Here is a 17,539-nt window from a genome sequence, read left to right as displayed (position 1 = left end):
AGAAAAGAGCATGATGCCGGGCCTCTTTAATGACTCAGCACATTGTGATGTGCAACATCACGGTGTGCAATCATGTGATACAACAACTACAATCGAGTTTCTTTGGTTATCCTGAAAACATGAAGTGTTTTTGACTTATTGAGGATTGGAATTGGGCACCATTGTGTGATACGGGGTTGCTCTGTCGACTGATTGTATCAATCACCCCAATATCGGGGGATGGGGGGGCTACCTGGCTGGCAACGGCACACCAGCCCAATCCTATGCAGTCGCCCCAGTGAGGGTTCCGGGAGGTTACCAGCCAGGTACCACCCCCCCGCAGATGGGGAGCAGGTGCAAGTGGATCTAGGTCACCTGGCCTAAGCCCCGCCCACCTGGTGCCTTCCTGCCTGCCGCTCTTTTTCACCACTTAGCAAGCCCTGCCCAACTGGTGCCTTCCTGCTTGCCGCTCTTTTTCACCATTTAGCAAGCCCCGCCCACCTGGGGGCTTCCTGCTCTTTTCCACCACTTAGCAAGCCACGCCCACCTGGTGCCTTCCTGCTTGCCGCTCTGTTTCCCTACTTAAGGAGCCCTCCAGCTTCTTTTCCTTTGCAGATGGGGAGCAGGTGTAAGTGGATCTAGGTCACCTGGCCTAAGCCCCGCCCACTTGGTACCTTCCTACCTGCTGCTCTTTTTCACCACTTAGCAAGCCCGCCCACCTGGTGCCTTCCTTCACCATCACTGTCTTGTGGCCAATGCTGGATTTGACTTTTATGGACTTCATTCATTCACGGTGCGTCGCTCTTTCTCAACTCTCATGCTGGACTTCCTTTGCATCTTGTACTCATGGTGGCCCTGAATCATGCTGTTCCCATCTTCATCTTGTATCCTGGCTTGCAACATTATGTGTTACTACTGACTTCTGCAATTGTATTCGCTCTCCACTCTTGCTTCTCCACTCTTTTTGACTGCTTACTTTCTTTTCTCTCCCCCTTTCCCTTCTCCCTTTTCCTATCTCCTCCCCTTACTTTCTTCTGTGCACTTACTCTATCAGAATTGTCCCTGGACCTAATATGATAGCAACCTCGTCTGTTTCCTCCACCCTCCCATTACTGTTTTTTTCCTCCCCATCACCCCTCCAGCACTATCTGAAATGTCGTCGGGCCTAGTATGATAGTCGCTTGGTTTGTTCCTCACCTCCCTTTCTGCACCCCTCTCCCTCACCTTTTGTTTTTCTCCGGCTCTACCAGAAATGTCGTCAGGCCTAGTATGGTAGTCACCTGTCTGTTTCCATTTCCTTCCCACTCTCCCCCTCCCTTCCTTATCTATGTTTTAGCTCTTACACTATCTGAAATGTCGTCAGGCCGAGTATGATAATTAATTTCACATCCTTACTGTTCATGGCCTGTAAAAATGTGGTTGTATTTTCCCTTGTTCCCTCCCTTGCCTTGAAGCGCTTTGAAACACATTGTGTATAGGCGCTTTATAAATAAACGATCATATATCATATCACAAGGAGGTGATACCTATTTGCACTCTGGGGTTTCGGCTGGGGTCCGAATAGTTTTATTTTTCTTTACTAGAGATGGGCGCTATGCACATTGCGCAAGTCCAATCTCCAGTGGGGGGAAAAAAACAGATAGCCACCGCCATAGTCAATAGAAAAGGGAATCAGTCAATTTTCTATGTCTATGGGTGGCAATGGGGACAAAGCACTGTGGCCAGAGCAGAAAGCTCTGGTCCAGCAGGTAAGTGGGTAGGGAGGGAGGGGGTAGCAGAAGGGATGTGGGATGCCTTGGGGGTAGGGACGAGGCAATAGGTGCCGACTAAGGAGCCACCTGGAAAAATTAAGATGAGGCACCCGGGGAAGGGCCTTGGAAAGCTGGGAAAATGCGGACATACACTGGCTGTTCACGTCCACATTTCTAGCCACCTGGAGCACTCTTCCCTAGGTGTGAAATGTGTATGGTAGTCAGTATTACTAGAATTACAAATGTCCCTGGGATCCAGGCCAATAAAGTTTATTAAGAATAACAGACATATTGGTTATCCTTCAGTCGACAGTTTGTCATGATGGAACCAGCACTATGGAAAAAATACCAGTATTGCAATTACACATTAGTACAGTTGGTAAGACACCGCTGCCTGGGAAATACTTCCTGTGCAAAACTACAACTGGTGGAACGCGATTTTCTGCTTTTACAGATGAAACAAAAATACCACAGGGGAGATGCACTCTGCTGGGTGCAATTTCGGCAGGTGGTAAAATAAAGCAAGTCATGACAAATTTTTATTTATAGGGCTAGCAAGTTGCACTTAGAGCACAAACAACTCTTCCATTGTCACATTTGTTTACTTTTCACACATTCTTCACACAAGCAGCTATTTATGGCTGCCACCTTTTTTAAGACCAGCTCAGAGCCTTTCTTATTTTGGATAAAAAAAGCCTGTGGCATGGCTGTCGTTTGTCCCATAATATAGATGTCTGATGCTAATACAATTCTTGCATTTGTATTTTTACTGCCAAAGGTAATTTACACCGAGCACTATTTATTGCTTCTGGTAACGCAGCAGAGTGGATCTTACTTATGGACATCATTTTCCCCTTAGCTGATGGAAATTTGATTAAAGCCATCTGTAATTGATAGTGACTTCAAACGGTCTTCGGGATGTAAGTGATTCATCCAGCAACCCACAGCATGCCATGCAGTTTCCTGATAGCATTTTCTCGATCTCTCCTTTGGGATGTCTTCCAAATTATGCCTGCACTGCTCGCCCAGATACATTCCCAATATGCTTGATCCTGATCTTCATTTTGCTGAATGCTGCTTTCTCTCATCTCTGTTTTTTATGGAGTAATCCCCATAGCCTTTCCCCCTGCCAACTTCTCTTCTGGCAATGAAGCTCTAGCCCCCTCATGGACGCACTCAGGGGTCTCAATCCATTTATCAGCCATGCGACCGGCTCCTATCTCCAAGTTCTGTGCTTCACCTTCTCTACCCCGCTCCCTCTCGCATCTTTCAGGATCCTACCCTGCCCAATACACACATGTCCCCCAAAACCCTGGCCCCACTTACCATCCTCAGTGGGCCTTTCTCCTCTGCCTTCTCAGTTATATCGTCTCTATATAATGCGGTAGACATGCATGCTATGGTAGGCTGCCATGCCGCAACTTGAATGACGTGAAAAGCTCATGTCAGTAGAATCCCAGTTCTCAAATTTCAGAAACTGTATGCCGTGGCAAATGTTTGTTAAAAAAACAATCGTTAGAATTACAGCATGACTGTCTTCATGCTGCCTGCTTTGTAATATGGGCATATATACATTACTCTACTGGAAAGGGCAAGTGATTATGAGAAAAATCAAACAAGCAGGAAATGTCGTTACTATATGTTGTATCTATAAAGGTTTAGGAAGAAGATACTAGATGAGATTGGGAAAAAAAATCACAGACTATCATACACAATTTAATTGAATCACGCTGAACTATGTCATTCATTATGTCGATAAATACAGCATCAATCAATCAATTCAGTAATAATAACAGCATTATTGCTGATACCTCTAAGGGTGGCAATCTAGCTTAAAGCACTATATGAGTGTGACAAATCAACTTCAGGAGCACCAGTGGTCCAGTGATGAATATTGGTTTCTATACCATCAATCAGCCCCAAACCTCTAGTACACCAGAAGGGCTCCAAACAGATTGGAAACACAAGCAAATTATAAATCTCCTTGTACAATTTTGGTAACTTGGACAGAACGGCAAGCTTATCTCTGCAAGGTCATGGATCGTTGGTTAGTTGCAACACAGTGAAAATACAATTATTACTCATTGATAAATGATACTGTCCAGTCAAGGGTGTATACACATATCTACATTATATTATTCAACAGACAGTTCTGGAACATTACAAAATACAACCCAGCCTGTAAAGGAATTCAGAGGACAGACAGTCTCACGAAGGAAAAGGGATGTGCTCTGAGTACTGACAGGAGGGTAGTCGGTAAAGCAATTAATCGCAAAAGTTCAAGGATACTTGGTTTCAATGGGTCATAAAATGTCACTAGGGGCCTTCGGAGAAGGACAAGGGGGACAGAACCACAATGTACCTTGTGCTTGCAGAAGTTCTTGGTGCTCGACAGGGTCGAGTCTGTTTCAGGGCGAGTTCAAGACAGGGGATAGCTGCGGGAATCAGGCGGCAGGCAGTTCGGTGAGCGAGGCTGGATGGACAGCTGCAGGATGGCCTACACAACGGCTCAGAATCAGTAATCGTTGTCTCAGTGCTGGTTGGCGAGTCTGAAGCACTTGTCGAGTCATCTTGGACGGCGTTAGCGACTGCGGCGCGACAACAGTCAGCAGTGCAGTCGGTTTGAGCTTGACTGGCTCGAAAATGTCCTTTAAGGCGGATGCTCGTCGATGCACTCCTCCTAGCTTCTTCATTGGACTCGTGTTGTCTAATGTGGGCAGCCCAAAGCTGGAGGAGGGTGTTGCAGGCAATGGCCTTGTCTTTGCTTTGGTTCAGAGACTCTCTGGCACTTCCCATCTAGGAAGCTTGCTGCAGAGCCCAAGAAGGGCATGCTGTGTGCTGGCTGGGTACCAGTTCTGGGGCTGCTGGAGGGTCATTTGGATTCAGTATGTCCCTCTGTTCCCTGGGTGATGTTTAGGGGAGGGATCTTGCTTCGCTCTTCACTGACGGAAGCTGGAAGGCAGACTGGAAGGCAGACTATCTTCAGCTAGGGACCAATGTTGAGTTATTCTTGTTACTCCTTGCAAAGTCTTTAGATGATCTGCCCAAAAGAATGGGGTCCTCCTGTGGGGGTCGTCTACTGTAAACACAGACCCAGACATGACAGGTACTTGATACTGAGAGGAGGGAGCTGGCTTCAGGTTGACAGTGCATATCAAAGGTTGTTGGGGGTTCCTGTCTCCTTTGTAAGTCCTGCAGCCAGGCCCCATGTCAGACTGTTTGAAGAATACACGTTAATTATGTTAATTGCTGCCACCATCTGCAGAGGGTTAACAAACGAACAGGGTGGATCCATGAAGCCTTTGATAGTTAATTAGGCTGGCCATGTCAGGAGGAAGGTTTTGCCCCCCCGCCCCCACCTTCTGAGATGCATCATGTACGCCACCTGTCAGATTCCAACTAAATATGACAGGGATGACTGCACCTGTAGACATGTGTACTCTGGGTGGACACAGCCTGTGTCTATGTCATGCAGTGAGCATAGGAAAATGAGTGCGGTTTAGTCCCACACATTTTACAAAGATTGATCACCATCATTCAATTTCATATAATTTCATAAAAGCCCAGGTGAGCACACACCCACTGTGTAGGTGGTCGAATTCCTTACATAGCCCCCATCCTCAACATGTGAACCACCACCACCCTACTGAGGGTCTGGTTCGTCATCAAGGTGAAAGTACCGGCTGAAGCCATCTGCATTTCCATGCTGGGAATCTGGCTTGTGCTGGATGTCCATATCTAATCCCTGTAGGGATATGGCCCAACGCAAAAGTGTATGGTTCACCCCTTGCATGGCCATTAACCATCAAAGAGGGAGGTGGTGTGTCTGGATCGTAAAGTGCGACCAAAAGATGTAGGGGTTCAGCTTCTTTATGGGCCACACGACTGCGTCAGCTTCTTTTTCTACGACAGCACAGTTCCTTTCCTCTTTTTATCAGTCACCTGCTAATGTAGGCAACAGGTTGCTCTAACCCTTGAGAGTTCAGCTGAGCTGACACTGCTCCAATCCCAAAATCACAGACTTCTGTCTGGGTAATGAACTCCTGACAATAGTCTGGCACTTTCAGAACTGGGGCCCACACAATCCATCCTTTAAATCCTGAAAGGTTTGACAGTCGGGGGTCAAAGTTACCTTCTTCAGCATCTTCTTGGAAGTTACACCATTCAGGGGCTGCCCATACCCCTTGATGAGCGAACGGTAGTACCCGGTGAGACCTAGAAATGCTCCCACCTGCATCTGTGTGGTGGGGATGTCCTAATCCAGTATCAAGTAATAATGTCCCCATACATAATGTCGCAGGGAAAAGCCATTGGCAACATTATATATGGTAACATTATGTATGGTGATGGGTTGCAGGATTGTCCCCCGCATGTTCAATGTAAAATGTCTCAGCAAAAAACAGTGACTTTTCTGTCAGGAGACATTTTTACGGGGACATTATTATATGGGACCCCCAATCCTTCAGAGCCTGTACCTTCGAGAGAGGTGGTTTCTTACCTCCACCGACCAGGTGGCCTAGGTAAGTCACTGTGCCCTGCGCACTCTTACTTTGTGGTTTTGATAATCCTACCTGAATTTTGCAGTGCCTGAAGCACTAGTTTCAAGTGGGATAAGTGGTCCGCCCAGGTGTGGCTAAGACAACAAGGTCATCTAAATAGGCGATACTGAAGTTTTCCAGGCCAGACAATACCTGGTTAACCATCCTCTGAAAAGTGGCAGGGGAATTCTTCAATCCGAAGGGCATCAAAGTGAACTGATAATGTCCTTCTGCGGTGGAGAATGCTGTCCTCTCTCTCGCTCCATCTGTCAAGCCGACCTGCTGTGCCCCGAGGTCAAAGGTACTCATGTACTTGGCAGCAACAAGCTTGTCAATGAGCTCATCTGCCCGAGGAATGGGGTGACAGAATTGAGCCCCCTGTAGTCCACACAAAAGCAAACTCGCGTCTTCCCACTGCTGGTCTTTTTAGGGACCAGTACCACTCGGCTAGCACAGGGGCTGTGGGATGGCTCTATCATTCTTAGGGACAGCATCTTGGAAACGTCCTCCTTGATGGTGTCCCTGAACGTATCAGTCATTCGGTGAATCCTACTCTTCATGCCGGCTATAATGGGATTTTAGCCGGTTGACGTGAAAGACCCTCCATAATCCACACCCACTGGCCTGGAGAATAGACTGTCACTGTGGCCTTCTGGTCGTGCTAGTGCTTCAACAGCTACTGACTGGCCTTTAAGTTTCTCGTTGACTGTTCCATGTAGTTTGCCATTCTAGACCGAATACCAAGTATATAGTCCACCACATTTTGTGTAGCGGGATGAGGGGTTGCCCTCCCATCCCTCTTTCACTAGACTGAGAGGACCTTGTTCAGGGCGTCAAAACAGAAGCTCAAAGGGGCTAAACCCTACTCTGTTCTTTGGCACCTCTCTGCCAAATTCCTCACAATGAGAACTTACATAAACAAGGTGGATCCTAACAAAGTAAAATTTAGAGTGACTTTGGTTTTGTACTTTTTACGGCTCATTTGTCCATGGTTTGAATGAGTAGTAAGTTCAGCAGTTATTTAAAAAAAAAAGTTTTGGAAGCCATCAAACACAGGTATGAAATACTACGCCAAGCAAACAGTGAATACTGCAAAGACGTACGGTAAGGGTACAGCAAAATGGTCACTAGAGCAGATCGATGGTGCACTCCTATTACAAGTGAATGGGGCGGTTATATTGCCCAACTATGTTATGTGAAGACTGAAACCATGAAACCAGGTAATTGCTAAGCTTGATGGTCAACCTCTTTGGGAAACCTAGTAGGCTACAAGTATTTGTTTCAGAACATTGACCAGGAGGCAAGAAAAGTTGAGAAACACTAAAATCCTGTCTGTATGCAGGTTGGTTTATAGAAGCAGGGTCAGGGAATTCCAACTAGCGTCATGCCTACAACTGACAAGCACCCAGGAAACCTATTTGTGTCAAGTAACATTTTAATTAGTTAGTGGTGACCTTCTTTGATTTTACAGGGAAAATAATGTTTGCATTACTGGGTTTATAATGTGGTAAGTTTCCACCTGCAATGTTCAGAAGTACGCCCCCACTTGTGTCCAGTCACAGCTAAAATAAAGGTAGCAGTAATGGATTTAGGTTGCAAATGTGAAAACATTTGCATAGGGGGTCATTCTGTATTATTTCTGGCCAATCGGTATGTATAGGATTTGTCCTGCCATTCGACAGAGGTGGGTGGGTGGTCGTTATAATTATAATACTGCACATTTCTTTGAGCGAATTTATATAGTTACATTGTAGGGCCAGGTGGAAAAGTAACTGTACCAATCTATTGCACTGTTTTGACATCAATAAGGAGTATGCGTTGTCTAAATGCATGTGTACATCAACCAATGCATGTTGGACGTTCCTTTCCTGTTGGAATTGATAACTTTAACTGAACAGTCAGTCATATTTTTGTAAGAGGACAGGCTCTGAAGGATTGAAGCCATAACAATTACTACAGGAGTTTGGGGGGTAGGAGGTCACAACTGACTTTTTCACAAACACCTAGGCCCAGCTTTTAACTGGTTTAAAGTTAATGGAGATTTTGAAATGTAATGTGTTTAAATAGTAATAGATAGGATATTGAAAGTTACCACACTTAAGATTATGGCCTGTCCAATGGGGTGCAATTGAGGCAGAATACGATGCAAACCTCTGGGTTCTCCTCTCGTTCCCCTCCAAGGTGCCTGATGCACTACTGCTAATTTAATTTGGAAAAAAAAGTATAGTAGCAAAACTGTCAGTGGCCAATGCTCAATTTCCTGCTGCAGTTTATCTGGGAATCTAGGATGCACGAAAACGGACAAAAGATCATTGGATGGAATGCTCCCTCCCTATATGAACCGTCAAGTGAGCTGCGATTCTGTTTTGACTTACCTTGGCATCCTGTTCCACCAGGTCCTCACTTACAACATCGTCTTCTTCTCGTTCTCCCTAAACAAACAAGCACCAATTATAATTAGAACAAAGTATGGCAAAAAAGCGTTCAAGACTTGTGGGAAGATGATAAAAAGGGACAGATGGAGAAAGTAACATCCATGAAATGGGAGATACAAGGTCCCATTGAGCTTGGGCCAAGTTATTATGAAGACATATGATATATGGAAAACATACGGCATCGAGAGGGAAGGAGAAGATAAGACCGGAGAAGGACATTGACATGAATGATATGCATTGCTACTCATGGAAAGAGGGAGAGAAGAAATGCAAAAGGGTTGATTGCAAGAAGTATGTGGATATAGGGTTCTGCATGAAATGGAGAGCTAATGACTCAGTAGAGACAAAAGTCTTCTATAAATGTACATGTGATAGAACACATCGACTGTGCTGGGCCGTTGAGAGAGATAAAACAGAGCTGAGCAGACGGGAACAAAGAGCATCTATGAGTCAAGTAGACAGATAAGCCAGACACAACACACTTCACTGTGATTGGGATTTATAGATAAAGGGTAAGGGAGCAGGCCTTCCATCCAAAGTGCTAAGAGGCCCCTGTACACCAGGCATGTAGATGGCGAGATGAAGGGACATGAACAACATTGTCCACAGGATGGACACAATATACGAACAACAAAGATAGGGGAAGAACATATGACAGGGCTTCACAGCGAGATTACAGACACTTCCTACATCACAACTTTGAAAGGTGATGAGAAACCAGTTACTGCGATCAGTGGAATTGAACGCATACTGTAGCTAAACTGGGCTAAGAGTACACATTCTAAATGCTGAGTGTCCCTGAAAATAGTGCTCAGTACAAACTTAAACATAACCTGGATTGAAAAAGATACATGTTCAAGTTCCCCCGAGACGGTGCTAATTCATATCCTGTGCAGTAGGAGCACAGGCACTACAACTAAATAACTGAGTTAGCCAGACACAAGGTGCATACCTGGATGGTGCACACTCATTATGAAAGAATATGTACAGTATTGTGTCACTTGTGTAATGCCTTTCACCACTATCTCAAAATATCGGTCCAAGGAATTATTTGCCAAAATTAAGAACCTTTCCCTTCCATCTTGTGCCAAATTATCCCCTTCAGGCACTCTACCAAATTATTTTAAGGCTTTTTTTAATGATAAGGTTCAAACTATTTGTGAGAATATTGACTCACAAACCACTAGCATAATAATGCCTGACCCAAACGAGGATTACCCAAAGACTGCTACTTCTGTGTCATCCTCCTTCTCATTCTCACCGGTAGACAGAGGAAATTGAGGCCTTGATTCTTAAGTTGAAACGTACTAATCATCATTATGGCCTTATCCCAGCTTTCCTGGCAGTACAACATGCGTCATCTTTGAAACCTTTTTTGATACCTTTTGTGAAGGCTTCCCTAACTCAGAGGGTGGTGCCACAAGAACTTAAGAAATCGGTCCTTACGCCCTTGCTGAAGAAACCCACCCTGGATCATCAGGTGTTAGGAAATGATCAGCCTATTGCAGACCTGCCCTAAACAGAAAAGATTTTTCGAAAGAATAGTCACTACACAGTTGCAGACTTATCTAGAGGAAAATGCTGTACTAGATATCTTGCAGTCCGGTTTCAGACCCGGCCATGGGACTGAGACCGCCCTGGTGGGTGTGTGGCATGACATTCTAAGGGCCACAGATGATGGTGATCTAAGCATGTTGATCATGCTCGATCTGTCGGCGGCTTTTGACATGGTAGACTTCGGCCAGCTGCTAAAGAGACTTGACGTTTTCTCAGGTCTCAGAGGACACTTTGAAGTGGTTCTCCTCTTTTCTGGAACATAGGACCCAAGTAGTTAGCCTCTGAGCTTTTTATTCCAATGACTTGCCAGTCCCTTGTGGAGTTCCTCAGGGGTCATCACTGACCCCTATATTATTTAATATCCATCTTGGCCCTCTGATGGCAATCTTTTCAAGATTGAATCTTGAGTACCATTCCTATGCGGATGACACGCAAATTTATGTCAAGATTAAAATCCGTCCAGGATGCAGCAGACCGTATTTTAATTTGTGCCAATGCCATAAAAAAAATTGGATGACGGAAAGCAAACTTCAGCTTAATCCTAACAAAACAGTGGTGATAGTATTTGGCCCAAAAAATCTTCGTAAGGAGTATCATGCCATCTATTCCTGTCCTGCCATCCTTGACGCAAATACTTCTTTTTCCAGCAAAGTAAAAAACCATGGTTGCCTTTGGCAGGCATCTTTGGATTATAATGCACAGGTCTCAGAGACAGTAAAAGCTGTCTATCAACTTAGGCTATTGAAACCTATCATACCGTTCATCCCAGAAATAGATTGGGAAGTGGTTGTGGGGACCATGGTTAATTCTAGGCTTTACTACTGTGACACCCTTCTTTTGAGTGTCCAGAATGTCAACTACACTGTCTGCAGGTAGCCCAGAACGCTGCCGTTAGATTGATTTATAACCTTTCAAATCGTGCTCCTATCTCCCATACATCAGAGAAAACTGCACTTGCTGATTGTCGGAAAAAAGAATGAGTTTAGAACAGTGTTTGATTTATAAACGTATCCAAGGGACGGCACCCAGATACTTGATATCTAAAATTAAGCTTCAACAGCTCTCCCGAGTGTTGCGTTCTTTCAGCCAAAATGTGTTGTCCCCCTTTCTTTCTACGCCACCCAGGGGATCACTGTTCATCTATTAAAGGCCCTTGCCTCTGGAACTCTCTCCCAGTTTAGTTGCAGAACGCCCCTTCAATTGGTGCTTTCCGCTCAAAACTGAGAACCTTGCTGTTCATCTGATTGAGGAACTCTGACTATACTTAAACAGAGCAAGTACCATAAATATTTGCGCATAGATGCAGGATTCCTGCTTGGTTCCGTAAGAATTTGTGCACAACAAATGTTAAATCCAATCAAATCGAATCATTATCACCACAACGTGCTGTAGGTTGAACGCCCTTGGGGGGACCGGGGTCCAGATATAGGAAACATTCAAGGAGCTGCTTGTATGCATGTGTGCATTTTAGCCAATATGATGATATGAGGGGTGGCCACATCCCTGGCTAGCCTTCCACGTCTAGCTGGCATGTGGCTGGGTGATATGTAGTCTAGAGAGGGTATGCAAAAGTGGGAGAGTCATTATGTGTACAGCAACCTATCGAATTTTTGTTGTGAACGGTAGCTGGATTCTTATGGCAGAGGTGTTGTGTGAAGTGTTTGAGTGGTGTATGATGGCAGATGCGTGCGGTTCTGGGGCCGTGCCTTTGGCTAGTTTCCCTATATGTGGAGTGAGAGGTTCAATGCATTGTCTACATTCTTACCATTATCTAGATCTAATACAATGACTACACTCTACGTCACCTAGCTTATTTCAGAGACTACATTCTACATGCACCTGGATTCAATACAAAGGCAACATTCTTTTATTATTATTATGGTATTTATTAAGCGTGGACCTAGCATCGAGAAGCAAATGAGCACATTACAGATACTTAACGGAGCGCTTTACAGGGGTGTACTACATTACAGTTGCTTAAGAGAGTGCTTTTCAGTGGTAAACACAGAACAAATATACAGCAGGGGTAGGATACAGAGGGGGAGAGAGGAGGGGTACAGGTGGTGGGGTAGAGAGGGGAAGGCGGATTTAGCGAGTCAGGTGGTGTGAGGGGCGACGTGATGGCCTAGGTGGTGAGGAGAGACTTCTTGAAGAGGTGGGTCTTGAGTTATTTACTGAATTGTAGGAGCGAGTCTGCTGGGGAGGAAGTTCCATAGTCTTGGGGCGTGTGCAGAGAAAGCTTGTTTTCTGGTGCTTTCCTTTTTGCAGCAGCGGTTTTCAAGTCTACACGTGTCCTGGCTTCTGGTGGTGCACTGTCCGCCGGAAATGCTGAGTTTCTCTACGAGGTAGCTGGGTGACTTGAGGGCGACTGTCTTATAGATGGTGCAGCAAGACTTGAAGGTGACTTGTGTGCGCAGTGGGAGCCTTTGAAAGTCGATGAAAGCCGAGGTGATGTGGTCGTATCTGCGTAGACCCTTGATGAGGCATGCAGGCGCGTTTAGGACACTTCTCAGGGGCACAAGGGAGAATGGCGGGAGGCCTTTGAGGAGTGCTTTGCCCCAATCCAGATGGGATAGGACCAGTGCTTGAATGGTGGCTCTAAAGCTGTCCGGATGGAGGAAGGGCTTGACTTTCCCCAGGAGGAAGTGCCGATACTAAGCTGTCTGGGTTTTCTTAGCTATGTGTGTCTTGAAGGAGGTGTTTGTCGATGCGGAACCCCAGGGACTTGGCGAAGGAGGTGAGCTTGGGTGCAAAGCCCTCAGAGTTCATGGTTGATAGCCGAGCCTGTATGTCTGGGTATTCAGTGTTGTTGATGAGGGGTAGGAATTCGGTTTTGGATTGTTTAAGCTTCAAGTATGCAATGGACATCCAAGACTCGATCAGCAAGAGGCAGGGTTTGCGCCTATGGATGTCCTTGAGGGAGTCGATCTTGGGGTATAGCTGTGTGCCGTCGGCGTATTGGTGCATGTGGATGTTGAGTGTGGAAAGGAGGGCTCCCAGTGGCTCCATATGTAGATTGAAGATCACTGGGAGAGGATGGAACCCTGCTGGACTGCACAGGTGATGGGTAGCATTGGCGGTCTACAGGAGTCCATCTGAACAAACTGCTTGGGGTTGGCGAAGTAGGACTTGAACCAGCATAGGACAAGGTTGCTGATCCCCATGCGCCAATGTAGGGCTTAATCTCCTGGTGGTCTATTATGTCGAAAGCGACCGGAAGGTCGAGTAGTACTAAGCAGCAGAGGTGGCCGTCATCAAGGATGTTGAGGGCGTTGTTGACCACCTGTATGGTTGCCGTCTCTGTGCTGCATCTGGGTCTGAATCCAGATGGGTAGGTTTGGAGGAGATTGTTAAGCGTCAATGTGTTGCTGCAGTTGTGCAGCTACCGCTTTCTCGATCTTAACTAGGAAGGGAAGATGGGTGATGGGGCGATAGTTACCTAGGTTGTCGGGATCCTGAGTGGGTTTCTTCTAGATTCACTATCTTGCTACATACTACATTCTTCTAGATTCAAACATTGGCTAAATTGCTTCATTCACCTCGATTAAGCATCCAAGCTAAAGATGCAAAACAGGAAAGTGCAAAGATGTGAGCTGAACGTAGTATAGTCTTAGAAATTGAGGATGGGTTTATTGCAGAAGAGTGGCACATTACCAATTTAAGGACTGAGGTGAATTTAGGGGACATAACTTGAAAAATTGTCAATTTCACAAGCGATAATGAATCCTCACGACGTTGACAAGGCTATTACCACATATTGCTAGTAACAAAGATTTTGGAGTTGTGTTGAAGAAAAACATTCTAGTCTAATAATGCATCAAGTACGCAAAATGTATCAGTAAATTAAATGTGGTTTCATTTGGTAATATTTAAATAACCAAGTTGTTATCATAAGGCCAGAATTTTAATTGTAAACTTGGTTGAAATGTAACCATTTTAGTATGAGCTTTTGCTAAGTGAATGGTTTTTCGTTACAAAAGTGAAAGCATCGTTACATATTTTAGCTTTCACTTTGTTGTGTTGAATTGGGTTGGAATGTATTGTTGAAAGAAAGCTTGCTGTGAAAAAGCATTGCTCTTTTTTTAATGCAGAGAAATGCTTTCTGCTTTTCTCTGACTGCTTCTGAAGTCAGAATGTCTGGAATACAGTTAATCCAATTAGTTATTGACTGCGTTCCGGATATGCCGATTGGCTGAGAGGAAGTCATTAATCACTTCCCTTTGGTAACAAGAGCATAATGTTCTCATTTCACTGGTTAGTATACACAAACGACATGCATTTCCAGGAGGCACAGAGATGACGCAACAAACATTTGGGAGCAGTCAACTCCTAAATACAGATGTCTACAAGGTACATAACAGTGGGCAGCTGAAGGACACACTGGAAATAACTCAGAATAGATGGCAAAGGTACCTGGACACACAGACTTGACTTACATCAATGAAAGGAATATTTTGCTGATAGAATAAATAGACGGATTAAGACAATGTCACATGGGCAAGGAGTGAAGAGTAGACACATCTAGCATGCAGAAAGACTGGAGGACACGTGTCTCATACCTGAAGTAAAACGACCAGCATTTTCTTGAAATGGCCAGTGGTGTCTCCCACAACATCTGGCTCTAGGTCTCGGTCATATGCTGTATTTAACAGAAAGAGCGAGAGCAATAGAGAAAGAGAGAGAGAGAGAGGTGAACACTCCTGATGGAAACATAGCCTCTTACAAACCTCCACCCCCTCAAATCAAGCCAGAAAGATAGACTTTTCTGGACCCCCATGACTAAACAAAATTGTTAAAAATGTAGACTGGATGAAAGAAGAGCCAAGACCGATAAGGTTTATCTGTGTTCCATTGGCGGGAAACGTCCATCTTAACCCAAAAGATGATGCAAAAAAAAAAAAAAAAAAAAAAAAAAAAAATCACTCCCAAGAGCATCAGCTAATGCAATGTCCCAATAAGTGCAAGATCCGAACAAGACTTGCCCTCCAAGCAAGGATCTAAGAACCACACCTGTATGAAACATATTCCCAAATCCACATCAGAACTTCGAGCACTACTAAAACAAATTTCCCAAGGCAACAGTTCAACTATATCCCCTTCATGCTTAATATGTAGCCCTGTGCTTTCTCAGTGGTTCAATGACTGAAGGCCCCCCCTAGAAATACTTGAAATTACACATTAACATAGAAAGGTGAGTTTGAATTTCAGTCCTCATCCCTCCAAGTCATCACTACTTGTGTCTGTTATTTTCCAAGGCACACTTTTAACCCCTTACCGTCCTTGTAAGCTGCCACCAGGGCATGTATCTGCTGGTTGGTCCGCGAGGCGAGGATCTCAATTAGACACTTTTCATCTGTTCCAATGCCCTGTTAAGAAAAAAGGAAGTGCTATGAGTACCGGTGCGCCAGCTATTCACCCCAGGAATTTGTCATAGATTTACACTAAGAGAGAAACATCCCTCCAAAGATTGCCAACATTCACAGACCGACCAACAGTAAAGCGAAGAACTTCTATAGAGTGGCATGACTGTATTCCTAACAGCCTGCTTATGGTGTAAGGATAGAAGAATACGGCCTAAGAGCACATCTTTCAAAGGTTGGAATAGAAAAGATACAAATCATTTGGGAAAGAAGTCCCGGCATACCAGGAAGAGGTCAACTAAAATATGGTCACATCACCCCATGTCCGTCTACCGTATCGACGTAAATAGAAGCAAGCTGGTAGGTATCGCATGGCTGCCGTTCAATTACCTGAAAACCTTGTGTATTTGGAGAAAATCTACACATAATAAATATGTCCATGTTGGGTATTCCAACGCCACCTGCAGTGCAATTGAAGTAGTGCAGTAAGAGGGTAATGGGGGAATGCGTAAATCAGATAGGGAAAGGTCTGAGCTCTGTGTGCTATATGCGCAGCAAAGGTCAATACCATTACGCATCTTGCTCATGGTCGACATGGCTTCCCCTATAATTACCTTCGTACATGGGTCTCCCCTTCATCCCCTAAATGTTGCTGTTTCGATCATAAATTAGTCTGGGTTGTGGAACATAACTTAGAGATTGCAATGCCTTAAATCTGCAAAGAAGTAGAACCAAACTAAAAAGTACTGCTTAGGTCAGTGGATTTCCGTCAATGTATTGGCTCCTTTACTTTGGGGCAGATGACATTTTCGGCCTTTGACCATGTAAATTGGTTGCAAGCTAATATAGTTCTGCATTAATGTTCTCACGGCTGCAGTCTGCCCACTGTGAAATCTGAGTAAGTCTTGTTTTATTGTCTCTATTGTTATGAAGCTCCCTATAGCTTTATCCTTCAACACCTTATATTGAGGCCTGGAACACATGCTAATGTCTCAATATGGCCATTGCCTCGGTATAATTCACCCTATACCGATTTAGGTGCAATTCACCATGCCCGCTGTGTTTTTAACCATTAAAATTTGTAATGATCTTATGAATTACATTTTGCATAAAATCGACTCAGACCCTGCTGAACTTATTAACCCATTAAAAAGCAAGAAACGATTATATGCACACGATTGGCTCAGTACTATCAAGCTTTTCGGTTTGTACACCATGTATAAAGATTATGGCTTTTTAATAAGAAGTGCCCCACGCCCAAGATATATATGTGTATTTTCCCATGTAACAGAGCTAGATCTGCATACATGGGGGTTTTTGCTAAATGAATTTCCAACCTTTCACTGTAACGGACGACATAGACCTGGCTTTAGTTAACACAATCTTCTCAATCATTCAGGCATGAATGGCCACACATGGCCTCTGCCTGAATGATGACAAAACTGAAATCTTGATCCTAGGTGCCCCAACCAACCTTAGCAAACTTGGATGTCAATATACCTCTTTTAACATAGACAGCACTGACATTAAAGTCGCCAAGGAGACAAAAACCTTAGGATTCTACTTGGACTCAACAAGGAATCTAGGGAAACAAGTTAATACAACTGAGTCAGCTACAGCATATACTTGCTAGCTGACCCGGGATTTCTATCTAATAACAGCTATATCACACTTGCAAGGGCCTTAATCTTGTATGAACTTGATTACTGCAACGCCCTTTATGGAGGAGCTAATAAACAGGTACTGAAGAAATTGCAAATTCTGCAAAACAATGCATTAGGAACGGCACTAAACATCCAGAGGCACCACCACATTTTGGAAGTGAGAAAATTGCCTCTATCACACCTAAATGTTTGAACAATGCTGCTGCACAATACTTGAGACAAAAATCACAAAATAATTATTGTCACAACCTACGA

General features: G+C 44.5%; 1 protein-coding gene across 4 annotated transcripts in view; it reads right to left on the bottom strand.

Moving 5' to 3' along the window:
* Positions 1-17,539, bottom strand: part of ANXA6 (annexin A6) — a 275,493-nt gene that overhangs the window by 115,464 nt on the left and 142,490 nt on the right. For all 4 annotated transcript variants that reach the window (XM_069654018.1, XM_069654020.1, XM_069654017.1 and 1 more), the window contains exons 6-8: positions 15,536-15,626; positions 14,820-14,899; positions 8,644-8,700 (exon numbers count right to left, since the gene is read on the bottom strand). In XM_069654018.1, coding sequence (XP_069510119.1) covers positions 8,644-8,700; positions 14,820-14,899; positions 15,536-15,626 — 228 coding nt within the window. The remainder of the gene's footprint in view (positions 1-8,643; positions 8,701-14,819; positions 14,900-15,535; positions 15,627-17,539) is intronic.

The sequence above is a fragment of the Ambystoma mexicanum genome, chromosome 3q (genome assembly GCF_040938575.1).
Source record: "Ambystoma mexicanum isolate Mex_15411 chromosome 3q, UKY_AmexF1_1, whole genome shotgun sequence".
Lineage (NCBI taxonomy): Eukaryota > Metazoa > Chordata > Amphibia > Caudata > Ambystomatidae > Ambystoma > Ambystoma mexicanum.
This window is presented reverse-complemented; position numbering and strand designations above follow the sequence as displayed.